General features: G+C 44.3%; 1 protein-coding gene across 1 annotated transcript in view; it reads left to right on the forward strand.

Moving 5' to 3' along the window:
- The window catches only part of LAMA1 (laminin subunit alpha 1), a gene marked incomplete at its 5' end in the record, with an annotated part of 146,381 nt that overhangs the window by 87,294 nt on the left and 38,791 nt on the right, over nucleotides 1-20,296 (forward strand). The window contains 12 exons of the mRNA XM_082641419.1: nucleotides 2,090-2,176; nucleotides 2,482-2,675; nucleotides 3,598-3,740; nucleotides 5,688-5,777; nucleotides 7,556-7,667; nucleotides 9,417-9,579; nucleotides 14,035-14,245; nucleotides 14,428-14,544; nucleotides 14,661-14,824; nucleotides 16,761-16,896; nucleotides 17,400-17,493; nucleotides 19,527-19,643. Coding sequence (XP_082497545.1) covers nucleotides 2,090-2,176; nucleotides 2,482-2,675; nucleotides 3,598-3,740; nucleotides 5,688-5,777; nucleotides 7,556-7,667; nucleotides 9,417-9,579; nucleotides 14,035-14,245; nucleotides 14,428-14,544; nucleotides 14,661-14,824; nucleotides 16,761-16,896; nucleotides 17,400-17,493; nucleotides 19,527-19,643 — 1,628 coding nt within the window. The remainder of the gene's footprint in view (nucleotides 1-2,089; nucleotides 2,177-2,481; nucleotides 2,676-3,597; nucleotides 3,741-5,687; nucleotides 5,778-7,555; nucleotides 7,668-9,416; nucleotides 9,580-14,034; nucleotides 14,246-14,427; nucleotides 14,545-14,660; nucleotides 14,825-16,760; nucleotides 16,897-17,399; nucleotides 17,494-19,526; nucleotides 19,644-20,296) is intronic.

Genomic DNA, 20,296 nt, shown 5'->3' on the forward strand with positions numbered 1-20,296 from the left:
AATCTTTTCAAAAGCAAAGTATCTGTGTGTTAGCTTTGAGTGTTAGAATGGAACCCATTAAAGAAAGGACTTTCAGGTTTTGTTTTATTGAAGACTAATTTTAGCCTCCAACCTATGGAACCAGTGTGCCTAGAGATGAATTGTTATTAATTTTATGAATAATGATATGAAGAATTCAGTTCCTGTTTAATGCAAGGGAATGGGGTTAGAATTTATACATGCTGATGTCTGATGAAGTGCAGAAATGCTGCATGGTAAGGAAATTGGGGCCAGGTTCTACCTCGTACTCATGATGCTTGTATAGAGTTACCTGAACACATAAAAGAACCAGAGATTTTAGGCGGGAATTGGAATATCCGTGGGTCCTCTTTGGTTTCAACGAAAATTGTAATTCATAAATAACATTTCATTATTGCTTAGAATATTTGACAAGGCATTGAACATGTATAGATCAAATACCAACTTTTGGTATACTAAATTGAAGTTTTCCTTTTAATGTTCTAATCTTCTATCTTTTATTGTCTCCAAGTAAGTGTCACTTGACAGTGAATACCTAATGAGAGGCACTGTGTAAACTTCTCCTGTAAACTATCAAGCATCCTAAAATTTATTGCTACTGCTATTTTTTGTATAAAACCTGTATATAAAGTTTGAATCATCAATTTCACTCATGTAATCTAAGCTATGTAAATACTTGCATATGTGTAAAAGATGGGCATTGCTTGTACTGACAAGAAATTGGAGGGGGGCACTAAAATATCTACCTACACGGGATTGATTAAATACCTAGAGTGTATTGTGGTACATACCTAGAGTGAAATATTGTACCAACACTGAGAAAAGAATAAGACATTATCTGTATGTACAGAACTGGAGAAATGGCCAATGGAATTATGAAACTGAGCATATGATGTGATGCCATTTTGGAAAACATTCATTATCCGTATGTATGTCCATATCCACAGCTCCATAGCTATACGTGCCCAGAGAAATGTCTGGACGGGTGTTTTACACTTCTACTTTGCACAGTTCTATACTGTTTGTGTATTTTACTTATTCAGTTACAGAAAGTCCACACCATCCCCACAGCACACCCCCTACACACACACACACACACACACACTAATAAATTAGTACACTATCAGGAAGAGACGGTGAGAGTGTGAACGTTCCGTATGTGCTGTGCGTCTGAGAGGCCCCGAAAGACGTGCTTTGTTTTCTACATATTTTGTGTTTTCACTGAAGTCTGTCCCTTCAGTGTTTAAGGAGGGAAAAAAGTCAGAAGTGAAGCAGGGCTCATAGCAGCCCTGTCACTCATGCTGGGAACTTCTCTTACCGGCCAGATACCCCAGCTGTTTTTTTAGTGGTTTGCAGGTACCCAGCTGAGCCTCTGGTTGGTGATTTAAAATGTGGAGGCAGAGGTTTTTGAGAAGAAGGAACACGCCAGAAGCTGAAGTCCCCGAGGAGGGGAGCAGCGTCTGAGTGGATTATCCAGTGTTTGATGCTCTGTCCTTTTGCTGCTGTAGCCCATCGCCCGACTCCCCACCTCTAGGTCCAGTTATTCTGAGATCCCGCCCTCTATCCGCTTCTTTCTCCTGCTTTTCCCTCTTGCCTCTCACTGCAGTCAGGTGTATCCCCAGCGCTGGTCCAGCTCCCTTCTCCCTGATGTTCCGCATGTTTGCTCACGTGCAGCTCCCTCCAGCCACCTTTTCATCTAATAAGTCAGATAGTTCACGTACATCTCAGAACAAGCCCCTTTTCACCTGGGAAGCTTTCTTGTTTGGTGACTAATTCGTTGTCTTCTGTAAATCGGGCTGCATCCCCTCAGCACTCACATGGTTGTCACTGGACAGGCATCTGTGAGTATCTTCTAGATACAAGAGATGCAACCGCTTGTATCGATTACGTGTTTATTTTCCTTTTTTTTTTTGCCCCAAAGAGTATAAGCTCTAAAAAACTTGTCCAATTGTCCAGTGTAATCACTTATTTTTTAGAACAGTATCATGTACCCTAAGAGTAATGAATAAGTACCCTAAGAAAGATTTGAAGTTGTGTATCTGAAAATTCAAAAAAAATTCTTTTCTTCCAGTTTTAGTCCCACTTGTGTCTTGGAAGGTGATCACGATTTCCGCTGTGATGCCTGTTTCCCGGGCTACGAAGGACAATATTGTGAAAGGTATGTCACCTGCCCCTTTTATACGCATAGGACATATTCATGAAAGTGATCGGGAGCCCTTATCAGTTTGGATGTGCGCGATTGATAATGCAAAACGAAACCCCCCAGGGCATCAAGATAGGTAAATGCACTTCCTTGTGACCATCTCATCCTCCTTTCAGGAAATAAAATGCAGAAAAAGGTGAGTGGGCCTGTGTTCTCTGTACTTCATGTGGCAGAAGTGATTACTGTCCTTGGGAAGCTGCTCCGTGTATTTACTCACTGGTGTTGACCCTCCTGTCTGTCCCACGTGTCTCCTTCTGTAGGTGCTCCTTGGGCTACCGTGGGAACCCTCAGATGCCGGGTGGCACCTGCCAGAGGTGTGACTGCAGCCCGCACGGCTCTGTCCACGGTGACTGTGACCGCGGGTCCGGGCAGTGCGTCTGCAGGCCGGGGGCCACGGGGCTCCGCTGTGAGGACTGTGAACCAAGGCACATTCTGGTGGAGAGCGACTGTGTGTGTGGGTATCCCTCCTCTCGAGGATGAAAGATGGTTTCTCCTCTCAGGTGGTTTCCCGGTACCGTGCCCAGTGGCGTCGGCAGGATAGAGAAAGTCCTACTTTATTTTAACTAATCATAGATTCCTTTGCACCTGCCGAACTGAACTTTGTGACGTGCATTTGGAGCCGAGGAGAAGGTTCTAGAATAACAGCAGTTATCTCTCCGGCACTATCAGCAGCGCAGCAATGCCAGCTTCATAGTTCAGCTGGTTAATGTTCCCTCTAGTGGAGCCAAGGGTCGGTCATCAGAGCAGAGAGGACACCTTTGTGGCCGCTCATTTGTGTCACCAAATGTCACATACGGCCTCAGCTCTTGGCTGTTGTGGAATTTTTTTTTCGCCAGTTCTGATTTATTTGAATAGCAAGTACATGAGGTAGTGACCTTGGGGTGTCTCCTCAGTGGTTCGCGGGGAAGGTAGGGAGGAAGCAAGGTCAGGATCATGGCAGTGCAGAGCTCTTTTGCTTTTCTTGGTGTGTTTGTCATTAGCAAGACACATCCGTTACTTTCTCCACTCCCCTTCGTTTGTACTTGCTGAAGGTGTCTGCAAACTATCTGAGGAAATCACAGACCAGGCCCTGACAGGACAGGCACTTGGAATTCATGGCCGTTGCTCCAAGTCAAAGATGGGCAAACGTGCTGTAAAGGTTGGAGCAGCGTTTCTGTGTGGCCCTGGGGAGTCACTAATGTGACCTGCATCTGGGCGTCGTCATCTGAGAACAGGGGCTTGGGACCTGCTTGCTTCCCGAGGCACAGTTGCCATGAGGATGAGATGGGATGAGTCCTCGGAAGCACTGTAGATGTTGTTATTACAGGATGCCGCGCGCACACGCGGGAAAACGTGCCGGCCGCTTTGCTTTAACTTGAACTTCCTCTACCCTGCAGCCTGTGACGATGAATGTGTAGGCGTGCTGCTGAATGACATGGACCATGTGGGTGATGCCATCCTCTCTGTGAACCTCTCCGGCATCGTCCCTGTCCCATATAGGATTTTGTCAAACCTGGAAAATACAACGAAATATCTCCGGGTAGGTACTAGGAATACAGAGATAGGTAGAAATATGTGTCGTGGGGAGGTGAAGAGTCAGCCTGGACGGTAGGGGTCATTTTCTCTGTCCACGCTCCCCATCGGTGCAGGAGCCTCAGTCCCAGTGTCCAGCGCTGGTAGGCGCCAGGCCTTCTTCCCCTGAACCTGACCGGGGACTGCATCATCCACATAACTCGTTTCACTGTGGGACAGCTCTAATTGGTCAAGAATTGATCCATAGATGCCTCCTTGTAGATTCTTCCTCTGTGTTCCTCTTTCTCCTGCCTTTTCGAATAAGACAAAGTCCACTCACCCCTGTTTATAACAGGTCTTTGGATAGTTGAAAACAGCTGACCTAATACAAACACAGAAAAGGAATCAGGATGGCATCTTCTTTAATGTGCTGAATGAAGGTGAACTATTTTCTGTCAGTGTATTATTCTTTTTTTTTTTTTTTTTTTTTTTTTTTCCCGTACGCGGGCCTCTCACTGTTGTGGCCTCTCCCGTTGCGGAGCACAGGCCCCGGATGCGCAGGCTCAGCGGCCATGGCTCACGGGCCCAGCCGCTCCGCGGCACATGGGATCCTCCCAGACCGGGGCACGAACCCGTATCCCCTGCATCGGCAGGCGGACCCTCAACCACTGCGCCACCAGGGAGGCCCTATTTTCTGTCAGTGTATTATTCTTAACTGGAGTTGCAGGGCACAAAAGTTCCTCCTCCCTGGAGGACTATATGAAAATCTCTGAGGGTAAATCATAGTTTTATGTTTAGTTAAAATCTGTGTTTTGATCTGGGTCCAAAAGAAGGTGGGAAGGTAAGAAATTGACTTACTAGACAGCATTTTTTCATTCTAATTGGGAAACAATGTGATTCTTAATTTGGCTTAAAGCCTATGCATTAGAATTTGAGATGTTTAATTCACTGTGTTATGCAGTAATGCGTGTGTGTGTGTGTGCGTGTGTGTGTGTGTGTGCGCGCACGCGTGCGCACAGTGGAATCCAGCTGCTTCAGTGATCCCCTCTTGTTAATCCCGGTCTTTTCTCTTTAGATATAATGGAGTTAAGAAAGGTTAGGAAACTCTAAGAGATGTTCCTATATTAGTTTTCCTCAAATGGAACGAAATGTTCCGAAAGATACGAAAACAAAGGAAGGAAAGAAATGTTTACGTTTCTTTTCCACTCGCTATAGACACAGTCAGTAAGCACTACCTCTTGTCAGTTTGGGCTCCAGCAGTACAACTATATTGCTTTTTACCACGTGCGGTAAACGCTGGATTTCAACTGTAACTCTTTTTGAGTGATCTTCCCTCGTTGAAACCACCTTGTTAATTCCCTTAAATGACTTTTTATGTTTATGTAAAGTTCTCAGGAGTTTAAGGTTGTGAACCCTTCACTTCTTCTTGTTTTCACTGTTGACCTACACTACGACTTGGGCAAGTTGATAACTGTCTTGACCGTAAACAATAATCTAGCCCCTTCCAGTGTTGGTATAAGGTTTGAATGAAGTCATACAAGTCAAGAAATTAGAAGAGTGTTGGCATAAATTAAGCACCTAGTTGTTAGTAATTATAAAGGCTTTTCTTTACTTAATACTTTTGTATTTTAGCTTAGTAAGCGTTTTTTGAGGTGTTAGCAATTATACTTAAAATTTATGCGACTCTACTGTTAAGTTCGGCCAGACTCACCCAGGAATTGCAACAGTTCAGTTCTGCATAACCCACCAGACTTTAAATTCACATCTACATAGGAAATTCAGTGCAAAAGATGGCAGTATGGAACCATGTTGCTGAAGTCAAAACTTAAGTGGATGTGATTCATTTTATTTTTGAATGCAATTTCAAGGAAAGAATTTCTTCCTATGAACAAAAAAGGTAATAACAGGTGATTGTTAGTTAAGAACCAGAAGATTTATTTTGAAGCATTACAGTTTGTTTTCTTCATTCTTTTAGGACTCTTTATTAAAAGAAAATATACAGAAAGAACTGGCAAAGATTCAGCTTGAAGGTGTCTCAGAACGAACAGAGGACCTGCAAAGGAAGGTAAGTTCTTCACGTAAAGGGCCCGCTCCCCCACCCACCCCAGCCCTTGTGAGCCCTTGCCGGGGGCTGCCTGGAAGGTTCTGATCAGATCAGGGTGGCCTCTGCCTCCCAGGAGCTGTGCTCCAGCTACTTTGTGTTCAGATTGGTTCTGATGCTGCCAGCTTCTGTGCTTTTGTGGGAAGAGGCTCCTGATTTCATTTCTGCTGTCCTGTCCGCTGAGGGAGGAGTCGGGCTGCCACTTTACCATCGCGTCTCATTTCCTCCTGTGAGCCAGGGGTGGGCGGCATGAAAAGATGGGGCTTCTTCCCTGTCCTGGATTCACTGCACATGGGGAGAACAGAGGTCCCCACCCCTGCCCCCAACACCAGCGCACCTCCTTGTGTGGTGTTGGCAACACTCAGGCTTCAGCCCTGTGCTTCTGATTTGTGGACTTTGATGTCAGCAGGGGGTTATTTATTCTGTTTAGCCCATGCCAGATGAATGGTTTCTAGTGACCAAAAAAGAATCTGCTCATTTGCAGATGGTGAGGGAGGCCTATTGCTAAATTTATAATTTTCACTCATGGATTTTGTGTGTGTGTGTGTGTGTGTGTGTGCACATGCACACACACACACATAGATATGCATGTATGCACATTGATATGTGTATGATAGTGTATCTGTGTATATATGTATCTTGTCTCTGTCTCTCAACATCCGCACACGTATACAATCGTGCACCCTAAAATGTATTAGCCTGGCTCCTGTTAATTTAGAATTAATGATGATTTGGGAAGAGATTAAGGGTTTATGTGTGGGCTTTAAAGTAGCTCAGCAAGCAAACATTTGGTAGGAAGTGATAAGCTGATGAAAATAAATTCTTCTATCCATTAAAGAAGATTCTCTTTGGATTTTGACTAGAAAACACTTTTAGAACCATTCTGAGTTACTTCACATTCCTGGAAATTACATTTGTAATTTGTGAAACCTTTCTTTTCACAAATTAGAACATTCCTAATAAAAATAACAGCTGAGAGTAGCTCTCAGCCCCTGGACTGCCGGCCTAGAAGACATCATCCCATATAATCATCGTGAAGTCCTGTGAGGCAGTGTTATTATTACTCCAGGTTACTGATGAGGCTGGGAGGTGCTGAGTACCAGGTCTCCATCCTGGCAGAAGCAGGCCCGTTTGCCTAACTCTGTGTCTTAACTCCTTGACTAAGTTCTCACGGTCAATAGAAATTAATAAGATTTTACTTTCTAGGTTCTTCATATTTGGGTCCTAAAGTGAACATGAGGTCTTCACAATGGAAACACTGGGGGAGTCTGTGGCTTCATGGTCAATTAGGTTGCCTTTAAAAAAATAGACCATCTTTTCTCACACAGAGTAAGCAGTAAATCATTTCATGAATGACCTAGTCCATTTCCAACCCAACTGTTGACCTTAGCGTAGGTGATGATGTACATCTTCACTCTGTGTTCTAGAATATGTTTGTTGCTTAAAAGAGACAACATCTGGGGCTTCCCTGGTGGCGCAGTGGTTGAGAGTCCACCTGCCAATGCAGGGACACGGGTCCGTGCCCCAGTCCGGGAAGATCCCACATGCTGCGGAGCGGCTGGTCCCATGAGCCATGGCCGCTGAGCCTGTGCTTCCGGAACCTGTGCTCCGCAACGGGAGAGGCTGCAACAGTGAGAGGCCCGCGTACAGCAAAAAAAAAAAAAGAGAGAGACAACATCTGGAGTGCCGAAGTTTGCATTGTATTCAAAGTCAAACTAAACTGAGCCTTTATGTTCCATCAGCTGGACAGAGTGTTAACACGGAGGCAGCACGTGACCAGGGCCACCGAAAGAATCCTCGACGAGAGTCGCGACCTCCTGACGTTTACTGAGAAGCTGCAGGCAGACATCCAAGGTAGTGTCCTCGGAGCCTCGTCTGGCAGGTCTGCCTTCCTCGGTAGGAAAAGCTTATTCGCTTCACTCAGCACATGAGTAACCATGTCCTAGACTCCTAGACTGGACACCTGGAGCCTTCCCTGTGTCCACATCGTTGTCTTTCATTGAGAGTTTTATCTTGTAAAAAATGGATGTTTCCTTTTTTCTTTTCCACATTATGCCGTATACTTCGGTCCTTAGTATCAAGTAGATATGGTGCCTCCCCATCCATTATGAATTTGTCAAATGAACACTTTTTTTTTAAATTAATTAATTTATTTTTGCGTGTTGGGTCTTCGTTTCTGTGCGAGGGCTTTCTCTAGTTGCAGCAAGCGGGAGCCACTCTTCATCTCGGTGCGCGGGCCTCTCACTATCACGGCCTCTCTTGTTGCGGAGCACAGGCTCCAGATGCGCAGGCTCAGTAGTTGTGGCTCATGGGCCTAGTTGCTCCGCGGCATGTGGGATATTCCCAGACCGGGGCACGAACCCGTGTCCCCTGCATTAGCAGTCAGATTCTCAACCACTGCGCCACCAGAGAAGCCCCCAACACTTATTAAACGGAGCACATTTGCCGAGTGGTGAGCCGAGGTCCAACAACAGACCACGAGAGAAGATGAGATAGAGCAGTTGATTACTCGGGGTGGTCCAGCCTGAGGAAGTAGCCAGCCCATCTCAAGGGGCCATGCGAGATGGTCAAGGCAGGGTGCAGGCAGAGAGAGGGAGACAGGACTTGGAGCGCAGGCCTTTATTAGGGTTTGTGCGTGGAGTGCTTTGGGGTTCCTGGGCTAAGGCCAGATTGGCCAATCCAAAGCAAAAGAGCAGGGTTTTGGTAAGTCCCCGGGGACCTTATCTACAGGGCATGTAAGGGGAAGGTGCTGGGAGACAGGAAGACTGTCGATCACTAGGGCCATTGAGGAAGTCATATCGAGAACTTACATTTGCTTTGCCTCTGCGGCTGCATCTAGGGCATATGCTTGCATGAGGGGCCAGTGTTAGTTTAAGGTCCCTGCAGCCCGCTTAGCTGAATGAAATGGACACAGAGGCAGCAATACCACAGGGTAGCTTAGCTAAACTCTCAGCACCATCTCTCTGCCCAGAACAGGAGTTGATGGGATTTGGAGCTTCAGTGTGGTCCCAAAGTGTGTCCTAATATCAGAGTAATTTACTCCCTACTCAACTGGGATGTCCCATCTGACCTGGCTTTTAGAATGCTACTGTCAAGTTTTTTGGCTACCAGAAATTCTGGCTTTTCTTTTTGGATTATGGTGTAAGGGCATAAAAAGTATAGACTCCAATATGAATCAGACTTTATAGGGCAAAAGGTAAGGATATTATTAGAACAAATGACATGTTTTTTAAAAAAGAGTAGTATCAAGTATTGGTGGTTTGTTCCTGCAGTAAATATTACTGAGTGCTTCTACATGCAGATGTTTGTGCCAGGGGCAGGGAATGCTGCCGTGAGCATGGTAGGCACAGCCCCTGCCCTTACAGAGTTTATGGGTACTGGGGAAGCAGACATGAAATAAACCAGTAATCCCAAGTCCATGAGTGTTTTGACAGAGGATGTCCAGAGTGCATTGGGATATATGGGCTGACCTGGCCCAGCTAGAGGTTCAACCCAGTTTAGGTGAACAGAGCAGGCCTTACTGGAGAAGGCTCTAAGTTTTTCCATTTTACTACTGTCCATTTTTGAGAGACTTATTCAATGATTGATAAATTTTCTCCATAGAAGTCATCGAAAGGGCAGCAACTCTAAATCAGACCTTGGATGAAGATGGCCAGTTACCCAGTTCTACTCTTCAGAATATGCAAAAGAACATTACTTCATTGCTGGAAATCATTCAGAAAAGGAATTTCCTGCAGTTGCACCAAAATGCCACCCTTGAACTCAAGTAAGTGCCTGAATACCATTCATGACACAACCCATTAGAGGTAGGAACTTGAAAGCTGAGGGGGAGGGAGGCAAGTGGAGGAGGAGAAAGAAAGGAAGCTCTCAGTGGGGCAGAAGGTCATAGGAGAAGAGCTGGGTGCTGGCCCCTCCGCAGGAGGAAAGCGTGATCCGTAGAATTTCTATCTTTGCTATTACGTCATAGGCTCGGTTTTCCTCTGTGACCCTGAAACAGCATTTCTACTTAGTGTGAACAAAAAAACCCTCATGATACTCTCTTTATTGAAGATGAAGTGTAATACTGTAAACTCTCATGGAAGCAGACACAGGCAGTGGCTACCGCTGAGGCTGTGAACGCTAGGACAGTTGGCATCATGCCAGATTAACTTAGCTCGGTCATGCGCACACTTTCATCAAAACCCATGATGTGAAATGGCAGATCACAAAGAATTGTTAGATATGGTCACTAGGAGCTTGTGATTTGCTTTCAGGCTTTTTTCTTAGTATTTTCACACAGTAATTACTTGATGTAATAGCAAAGCTGTCTCTCTGGCAGGTTGTGATCAAGTCTTAAGTACTGGTTTAGTCACATAATACTCCATCAAAACTCCAGTCTCTATAGTGAGATGTTTAAACTATTTTTAATATATTTTGCTATTTTAAATAATGTTGTAATGAACAACTTAGATAAGAATCTTTTTCTGTATTTCACATTATTATCTTATCAGGGTACATGGTAAGGAGTGAAATCATTTAGCCAAAGAGTTTGCGTTCTGAAGATTCCCGACTTGCACTGCCAAATTATTTTCTAAAAGGTTTTTAAAAACAACATCCACTTCTACCAGCAGCACACGGGAGAGCTGAGCTTACATCTTTTTTCATCATTGAATGGGATTTTTGACATTGTTGTTCATTTGTTCTGTGAGAAACAAAAGGAGGAACTTACTGTCGCATGGGATTTGGAGAGGGGACTAGTCATCTAATTACCAGAACATTTGTTAGGGCGCAAGAAGGGCCCTGAGAGGACTATGGACTGGTCGAGGGGAGCTCGAGAAGTGGGCGAGGACCCAGGGGATGGGGAAGGGGCTGCCGTCTATGGAGCACCTCTTCTGTGCTGGGCAGTGTGGACTTCACCCCTCATGGACTGCAGGTGCTCACCCCTGCCACCTTGTTAGGTGGGAAATATCCAGCTGGAGAAACTGAGGCCCAGAGAATATTAGTCACTTGCCCCACGTGCAGGACAATATGGAATCTGGCTACACACCTAAATCGGTCTGACATTAAACCCCGTTATTTTCCAGCCTTAAACAACAGGAAGTACCACTTTAGACCCAGTCCATAGAAGATGGGTGGGTGGAATTTCGATGGTCAGCTCAGAGACCATGGCTGTGCACCTACACTAGATTGTAATCACCTCTCCCTGACCCAGCCCCTCCCCTGCATCCTCCCTTCGCTGGATACATGGTGCGGGGACCCCACAGGGAAAGGCTCATACCTCCATGCAGGTGGTCCCAGGACCCACCTGCAGTTGAGGCAGCCACCCCAGGGCACCCTGCTCTCTCACCACCTTCCTCAGCTCCCCGCTGCCTCCTGGACAACATGTAAACATCACGTATTCATTCCAGCCTCCCTCTTCACTCACCATCTCCCCCCACCCACCCGGCTCCAGCTCATCCTAGGCTCAGGGTCCTCCCAGCGCCATACACGGTCCGTCATCTCATTCATTCTCTCCCTCGGCTGCACATCTCTCCCGTGGACGGAGAATCCCTGCAGATCCCAGGAGTCATTTTGCAGGGGTCCTCCCCCCACCAGTATCTTCCTCAGTCATGTCATTTGGTCAGTAAAGTGGATTGAGCTCACAGGTGGCCCGCATTGTGCTAGGACTTGGGGACACAAAAGAGAACAATAAAGCCTTTTTGCCCACTAGGAGCTCATAGTCCAACTGGGAAAAGTTGACTTTCTGAGTAGCAGTTGAGAGGAAGGGGAGAAGGCAGGGGGCCCTCTCCCCACCTGTGCCCCCTGACCCTCATCCCCACTAGGCCCTCCTCCTGTCACCCTTTCTCTGTCATTGTAGCTCTTCTATTTCTATTTGGAATAAAGTTATTAATAAGATTCTTGATCTCTCTCTTTAATTTGTAAGTTAAATTATTACTACTGAGACATTTAAAAAAGATTTTTAAATGCATTCTCAGGCCTCCACTTTCTTCCATAGATAATCCCTGTATCTAAGTCATTTCAAATTTCATGGATTATTTTAGGAATTATTTCTCAGCCTTTTTATTATAATTCTTAGAACATTGATAATTTATGCTGAAGTATGGCAATCCTGTAAGTGAGAGTACTTAGCATACAACCTAGTTGCTTATTGTGCGTGTGTCAGGGTCCTCAAGGCCACCTCCACATTCAGAGTTTCACCAGGACTCCCGTGACTCAGGGCTGAGATTTCCTAGAGTGGCGTATTAAGGATGCACCGCTGGGTCATGAGGAAGATGCAGGGGAGCTGGGAGGAGCCCATGCAGGCTCCCCACACTCTCGCCATCCCAGGAGGGACCACGGAGCACACTCTCCCCCCAGCAATGAAAATGCAGCAGATTGTATGTGAGGCCCAGGGAAGCCCATAGAGTTCAGCATCCGAGGTTTTCAGTGGGGACTGGTCCCATAGGCTCCCTCTGCCCAGCACATACCCACATTCCAGACTCCCAGGAGGGAAGCAGGTCTTCAGCCTAAACCACAGTTTGCACAAACAGTCGAGGCAGTGAGCCACCCTTATCGGTCAGGGGACAGTGGGAGCACTTGCAGACGCCAGCCGAGGGCCAGCCTGGCAAGCAGGCCTTTCTGAGGGTAGCCAGCACCGGCCTGCTATCTTTCCCTTGACTGCACCCTATACATTATTCCTTTGTAGCTGTGTTTCCCAACTGTTTTCCACGCAGGTGTCCCCCGACCTATCAAAAGATATTTCACTAAAGAAATGTGTCCTGTGCCCAGATAATTTGGGAAATGCAGTGTCTTAAGGAGAGACAAGGTCTTTACTACAAGTCTTCAGGCTGATGTTTCATGGACCTCCAAAAGGAGCCTGGAGAACACAGCTAAATGTGCTGCACCTCGCAGCCCTTCCTCGTGGAACTTGCTTACCCGTTCACGGCACTAGTGTTGTGGAGAAACGCAGTTTGAAAAACACTGTTTTACTGTGTTAACTAAATAAATTTTACAGGAAGAAGCTAAGGAAGAGTGCTGAGGGTTTTTGTGTTTTTTCGTTTTAGTCTTTCAAGTCACTGCTGACTATATCATTTCATCTGATCACAGTTTAGGTGATAAATTCATTTCATAGATGAAAATTTGACCTCTATATTTAAATTTCTTAGAGAGATACCTTCTTTAACAATATGAATTGACAGATTCATGGCCAGACGTTAGGACTATATTGGATTTATTTGTGTGTTTTCCATGTGCTTTTTTTTAGTTCTTGTTGCCTGTATCATAATGTAACATCTTGCTATCATTTTTATAATCATTAAAAATCATAAGAATGGTCAAATAATTCCTGATGATGCTCTAATGATGTCAGAGTTCAAATATGTATCTTTGGAAAATGTTTTTTTGTGGTGTTTAGCCCAGCGATCTGATAATATGTGAAAGCTCAGGGTGATTTACAAGGCATTTTCCATGAAATTTTTCAAAGTTCTTCTGACAAATCGAAGCAAGAAGTTAATGGGATATATTCAACCACTGCAAAGTTCTGTAGTATGAAAATTGTATCATTCTATAGAGCTTTAAATTTGATTGAAATAGCAATTTATAAAAGAATAGGGGAAAATGTCTTTCGATTTCCTAAAGCTTGCTTTTATCAATGGTACAAATTATCTCTTTATGGCAATTTGGATTTGAAAGTTTTTATAAAATCTGTTTTTTAACTAGCTGCAGAAAAACCTTTATGTTATATAAATACACTGGTAACTTGAGAGCAAATCACTGAAGAGTCTCCTTTTTTCAATTTCTGGCCACATGATAATGAAAGGTTTCAGTTGCTGTCATTCACAGACTATGGTCCCAATTTTCTGAATCAAGATTCACTGAGATGGTTTCTTTTAATTCCATTAGTAAAATACGTTAGTAAGTTTGTGAATAAGGAGAGTTTATTAAGGATAAAGTGTAAATCTGCCATACTAATAGCTGTCTTAGAAAAATCGTTTCCCTTTTTAAGAGATTACGAGGTACCACTTAGGACGTGACAAAGAAACTCAGAACGATTATGTAAAAGTCTCTTCCACCGTCGGGGTCGGGGGTGGTGGTGGTGGGTTGAATTGGGAGATCGGGATCGACATATATACACTAATATGTATAAAATGGATAACTAATAAGAACCTCCTGTATACAACAAAAAGTTTCTTCCACTGTCACTTCAATGATATGAGCTTTGGTGTTCATTTCTTACCATGTGAACCGTCTGTTATTTTCCCAGGGCTGCTGAAGATTTATTGTCACAAATTCAGAAAAATTACCAGAAGCCACAGGAAGAGTTGGAGGTATTAAAAGAAGCAGCAAGCAGCCTCCTTTCAAGACACAACAGTAAAGTGCAGGCGGCAGAAGAGCTCCTGAGGGAAGCAGAGAGGAAGACCCAGGAAAGCGGTCGCCTGCTGCTTGTCGTCAGGGCCAACCTGCGAGAGTTCAACGTGAGTCTTACCAGCTCTCCCCCCATTAGAGCTGGTACCAAATTCTCCCATGTAAATGATACCGGTCTTAGCTTCTTGAAAAATGAGCCCCGAAGGCTAACTTCAGCACACAGTGTCAGGCACCGAGGTTCAGAAGCCGACTTGCTTTTATGAAGCATCCTTAGAGGTGATTTTTGCTGCAGGATGAAAAGCTGCGTGTTCAAGAAGAACAAAACTTGACGTCAGTGCTCATCGCCGAAGGAAGAGGACTGCTTGATGCTGCTGCTGCGCCTGCAAATGCTTCGGGAAAGGCTCTAGCAGTAAGTCCCAACTCAGCACAGCTGCGATACCCAAAGTTTCCAAAGAATCTTCCCCCGTCTCAGATACATTGTTAAATAGTTGCCCATGTAGTCACAATGTTAATTTCTCTATGTAGAAGTTAGAGCATCACCGGGATGAGCTGCTTCTCTGGACTGCCAAAATCAGGCACCACGTAGATGACCTGGTCATGCAGATGTCCAAAAGAAGAGCATTGGACCTTGTCTACAGAACGGAGGATCATGCCACTGAGCTCCAGACACTGGCAGGTGCTCTGGACAGGTGAGACCACACCTTGCAGGAATTCTCAGGTTGTGAGCTGTGGATCAGAGAGAAAAAGCATGGCTCTTTTGATCACAGTGTTGAGTCAAATTCTTTTTCTGTCTAAAAATGAAGACTTCTCTTTTATTTCCATGGCAAGGAGGATTTTCTCCCATGGCTGGTAACGTGGTTGACCATCAGCAGGACCGTATGATGGAAAAATGCAAACCGAACCAGATAGGAATGTAAACAAATATTATGCTCTGATATCAAGCCATCGAGGCCTTAAGTATCTACCTGGTGCTCAGGACTTTATTGTTAGGTTGCATATGGACAGAACCAGATATTGATTTATTTATACATCTTGTCTTCTTGGACCTTGTGATCCGGCGGGCTTTATGCGTGGATGCAGGTTGTGGTTGCCCGTCCTGGACTATTAGAAGTGGTGGGAATCTATTTTCCAACTCCTGAAAGATACCATCTCCATTACTTTCTACTACCTGAAGGTCTACCATTGTACTGTCATAATTTTAACATATATTTTTGGATATTTGTCAAATATATCCTCAGCTTGTTAAAAATACCTTTAAATGAGAAGCACAGCTGTAGGCCAGTGGTTCCCAAATTGTTGCAACAATACCCTGGGGAACTTCAAAATACTGATGCATGTGTCCACTTCCCTCTCTCCCATCCCCTGAAGACTGTGGGGTGTGAGCTGTACTTTTCCTTTTTTTTAAGATACTCAGGTGACCTAATGTGCAGCAAATGAGGGAATCGGGGTTTTAGGCCTTATCAGTGATTTACACAATATTGTTAGTTGGTACATTTATTTCTTTAGAATCTGTTATAAATTATGAGTGGAAAAAGTCTGGACACACTGGGATATGTGTGTTTCTGTGTGTTGGGTGTGTTTTGTGGAAGGAGAAAAATATTTTTCCAGTTTGAGGAATGCTGCCATAAAAGATTAGCTCACACAATGAAAGCAATTGAAAACGATGTATTGAATAACATAGACTATTGCTTAAATTATGTGCTGCATTGAGCACTACCTCCTATGTCTGCCATCGGAATCAGAAAATGGAATTACATACTCAGTTCTTCTCCTTTCTTCATCTTTCGTCGTTTCCCAAAAGAGAAAAGAATGTTCTGACTACAGGCGTAGCTAAAACAAAATCTTTATTACTTAGTATGAGTAGTAAAAGCAATTTGGTGTGATACATAAAGTTAAATAACATTATTATCTTTTATTTATAAGTCACTGAATTTTGCCAGTGAAGTACTAACAAGTAATAACTGCTGGTGTCTGGTTTGGGAATCACCCAACTCAATAACCTCAGGAAGAAAATGAAGTAGGTTACTCAGCAGGCAAAGATGTGTCAATTGTCAGATTTCATTTTGAAGCTAGAGTGAGCTGGATGAAATTGCACCATTACCAGCTGGCAACTTCTTGAGTGATTTGCCCACTTACAAGAGTAAAGTTCAGATGATTGAAATATTATCTGATGCTCCTCCAAAACCCCTAGTGAATTTCCTCAAGTTGGTCTATACTATTTGAGGAATAAGATTCAGCATCCCCATATATGCTTAGGGAAGCTTTTTTTTTTTTTTTTTTTTAATTAACACATGCCGTAGGAGGAGAGATTACAACCAATGCAAACATGCAGCAGCACCCCAGACACACGCAGGGGGTTTGAACAGAGATCAAAGAATGGATGGTTTAAAAGATGGGACACAGCAGTCATCTCTTCTTTGGGTGTTAATTAAACAGCAGTTCTTAGTGTTATCACTTCTTAAGATTACTTTTGGAGTTAGAGGGGAAATCCACATGTTGACATGAAATCCTGTCTTCCTTGTTGATGATAATTCTCTAAGGGGGAAGAAACTGGAAGGCTTTGAAGAATAGTGGGGTAGTTCAATTTAGTTGATCATAACATCTCTAAATACGTTGATTTCACAGTGGCCTTGGAAATGTTAGTCATGTGTCCCTAAATGCGACCAGTGCAACCCATGTCCATTCCAACATCCGGAGCCTGATTGAAGAATCAGAGAAGTTGGTGAAAGATACTCTCAGGACCCAGAGCAAGGCGAGCATGGTACGAAATGCCCTGGGGGCTTCCGTGTGCGCCTTCCTTTTCTGGGCACTGAGGAGCAGCGATCCTGCCATGAGGTGCTTGAGCAGAGATGCAGCGGCTTAAATTTATGCTTGTCAGCATTCTTTTCTGGTGGGATCTGTTTAAGGCTCTGTCATCATGTGATGTAAGTTTTCATTTCCTAAGTCATAAATAATTCTTAGAACAAAAATGATGATGCTACTTGATATCCACTTGAGACAGCTTTTCTTACCCGTGGTGAAGATCTTCATTTAACGGCTGGTTTTTGTGTTTATAGATTTAAAAATGGCTGTGTTCTTTCTCTTCAGCCACAAACTAGAACATATATTAAACATAAGATAGGACCGTTTAAATTGTCACTGCCTGTTATCTGGCCGACTTCCTTGTTTGGAGCTACACTGGAGGCTATTCTGATAGAATGGAGTTGCTTTCCCCACCTCCGCCCTGCCCTCCAGTTGCTATGTTTAAATTGTCCTGTTTTACAGGCCTCAGAATCTCTTGTTTCTAATGGGAAAGTGGCTCTCCAGCGCAGTGCTGAATTTCTAAAAGAAGGCAATAGCCTGAGCGGAAAGCATGGAGGTCAGTTTCCAGCTTGGACTGTGTTGATATCGGAGTGATTGTGGACACATCTCTGAACATACTTCCAAAACACTCGTCTTTCCTGGAGCAATTTGAAGCTTAACATTTCTTTGTCACAATAATATTCCAGTTTCCTATCACAGACACATCATATAATTTTTATTTTAGTGACATCTCATTTAATGTGCAGCCCCCTCCAATCTTCTGTAGACTCGATAAGCCTCCGTGAGAACCAGAACCTCTACTCGCTGCTTCAGTGCCTGAGCCCCGGCTGTTCTTCATAGCGTTTTTCAGGTTCTCTGTGGTTTCATGTGCTTCTCTCTTCGTCTCTCAGGGTTTCACAGTTTCTTGAAGAGATGTATTATGTTTGATTCCTCTTGTGTCTTCTTCATAGGGCTAACGTAATGTTAGACTCGTGGTAGGTTCTTATTAAATAATTACTGAATTAAATCATTATTGATTTATCTATTTAAAAAAATACCTATGCAGGGGCTTCCCTGGTGGCGCAGTGATTGAGAGTCCGCCTGCCGATGCAGGGGACACGGGTTCGTGCCCCGGTCCGGGAGGATCCCACATGCCGCGGGGCGGCTGGGCCCGTGAGCCATGGCTGCTGAGCCTGCGCTCCGCAACGGGAGAGGCCACAGCAGTGAGAGGCCCGCGTACTGCCAAAAAAAAAAAAAAAAAAACCTATGCAGTTTCATTTTTCCCAAGAGTTTCAGTAAGCGGTTTTGGCATATGTAAGAGTTATCCAATAAGCATAACACAAAATGGCAGAGGAATCTGTTGTGTAAGAGAAACATACAAGTTTTATAACGTATAGTGTACCTATCACCTTAATATACTCTAATACAACAAAAATATTGTCTTTTCCTATGGGAGTAAATAGTGGGCCATAAACAAGGCTCATACCCCTTAGACTACTTCCATGTCCAGTCCTGGACCCTTCCACAGCTGTCTGAGCCAAGGGCTTGGATAGGTGCATATTTTTTGTTTCTCTGTGAGTGGCACAGTTTAGAATTTATATTCATCTCACAATATAAAAAGTCCCTGATTCTCGATCATAAAGCTTTAAACACAAACTCTAGCTAATCACTGTTGATGGGCGGTAGCTTTAGTTTACGTAACTAAAGGTATTTTGTAGGCCACAAAATAGTGAACTTTCTGGCAATTAAAATTTTATGCAGAACCATCATGCTCATCATGGATTTTATCAATAATTTATTTTTCAACCAGGTGTTCAGAATCCAAATGTGATTGTGTATTATGAACAGCAATTTTAAAAGTAAAAGCTTTGATCCAACAGCTTTGATCAAACGTGAAGGAGGCCGAGTTGAGTGCCTATTGGGTGGTCAGAAGGGAGCAGGAAAGTAGGGGAGGGACCCTGGCTGAGAAGCAGGTGGGGGACTGAGAAGATTCCAGAGCAGGAGCCCATGTTTGGGGTCTTACAACCTAGGGGACAAAGGTGGCCAAGATTTGGGTGTGGATAGGAAGTTAGTAAGTCTGATTAAGACTGAGTGACTTAGGGCTTCCCTGGTGGCGCAGTGGTTGAGAGTCCGCCTGCCGATGCAGGGGACACGGGTTCGTGCCCCTGTCCAGGAGGATCCCACATGCCGCGGAGCGGCTGGGCCTGTGAGCCATGGCCGCTGAGCCTGCACGTCCAGAGCCTGTGCTCCGCAACGGGAGAGGCCACAACAGTGAGAGGCCCTCGTACCGCAAAAAAAAAAAAAAAAAAAAAAAAAAAAGACTGAGTGACTTAAACGGTTTTTCACCCTAGAGCTCTAATTAAATTGGACATGAATTTAGGAAGAAATATTAGTGAGAAGGGAAACAAAGTAGAAAAAATGATCAAGTAAGCCCCAAAACACACAATTTTTATAATGAGTGGTGCTAAGTCTTGCCGGAAAAACTTTCAATATTTGGGGTCTCTTTAGAAAGCTGCTGATTTTATAGAAGGGTCAGGAATGATAAAGCTCTCATCTAGGCAACTTTTTAGGACTAGCCTAAAAGGGAACACTTTTTTCCCCTTTGAATAGGTATCGCATTGGAACTCAGTGAATTGAAAAATACTGCAAAGAGATTTCAAGAGAATGCTGACAAAATTACTAAGCAGACCAATGAATCACTCTTGATACTTAGAGCAATTCCTGAAGGTAAGTGGAAAGGGAGTTCTTGATTTAATTAATATCTTCTTGTTGCAAAACCCTTACACATGAGCATGAGGAAGACCTGCCTCAAGTCTGATGGAGACCCCTCACCCGAAATGAGGCCAAGATTGGCAGAGGAATATGGTTTGGAAGTGAAGATCATTATGTTTTCTATAACATCAGAACACCTGCATTGAAGTAGTAGAATTATACCTGAAAAACAAAAGCCTTAGATTCTTTATGCTACCGTATTAATTGCTTACTTTTTTTTTTTTTTTTTCTTTTTGCGGTATGCGGGCCTCTCTCTGTTGTGGCCTCTCCCGTTGCGGAGCACAGGCTCCGGACGCGCAGGCCCAGCGGCCATGGCTCACGGGCCCAGCCGCTCCGCGGCATATGGGATCCTCCCAGACCGGGGCACGAACCCGTATCCCCTGCATCGGCAGGCGGACTCTCAACCACTGCGCCACCAGGGAGGCCCTTAATTGCTTACTTTTAAAATGGGCCTGAGATGAAAGAAGGGCCATTCAAAGAAGCCAGGAAGTAAAGAAGCTGGAACGTTCCTGCTTTAGGGGGAAATGGTAGATTCATTACAAATGTGGGAAATTAGGGAATTCTTGCTTGGAAATTAAATAAATCTTCCTTTGTGAGGTGATAAGCAT

The sequence above is a fragment of the Mesoplodon mirus genome, assembly GCF_964341445.2.
Source record: "Mesoplodon mirus genome assembly, chromosome: 13".
Taxonomy (NCBI): domain Eukaryota; kingdom Metazoa; phylum Chordata; class Mammalia; order Artiodactyla; family Ziphiidae; genus Mesoplodon; species Mesoplodon mirus.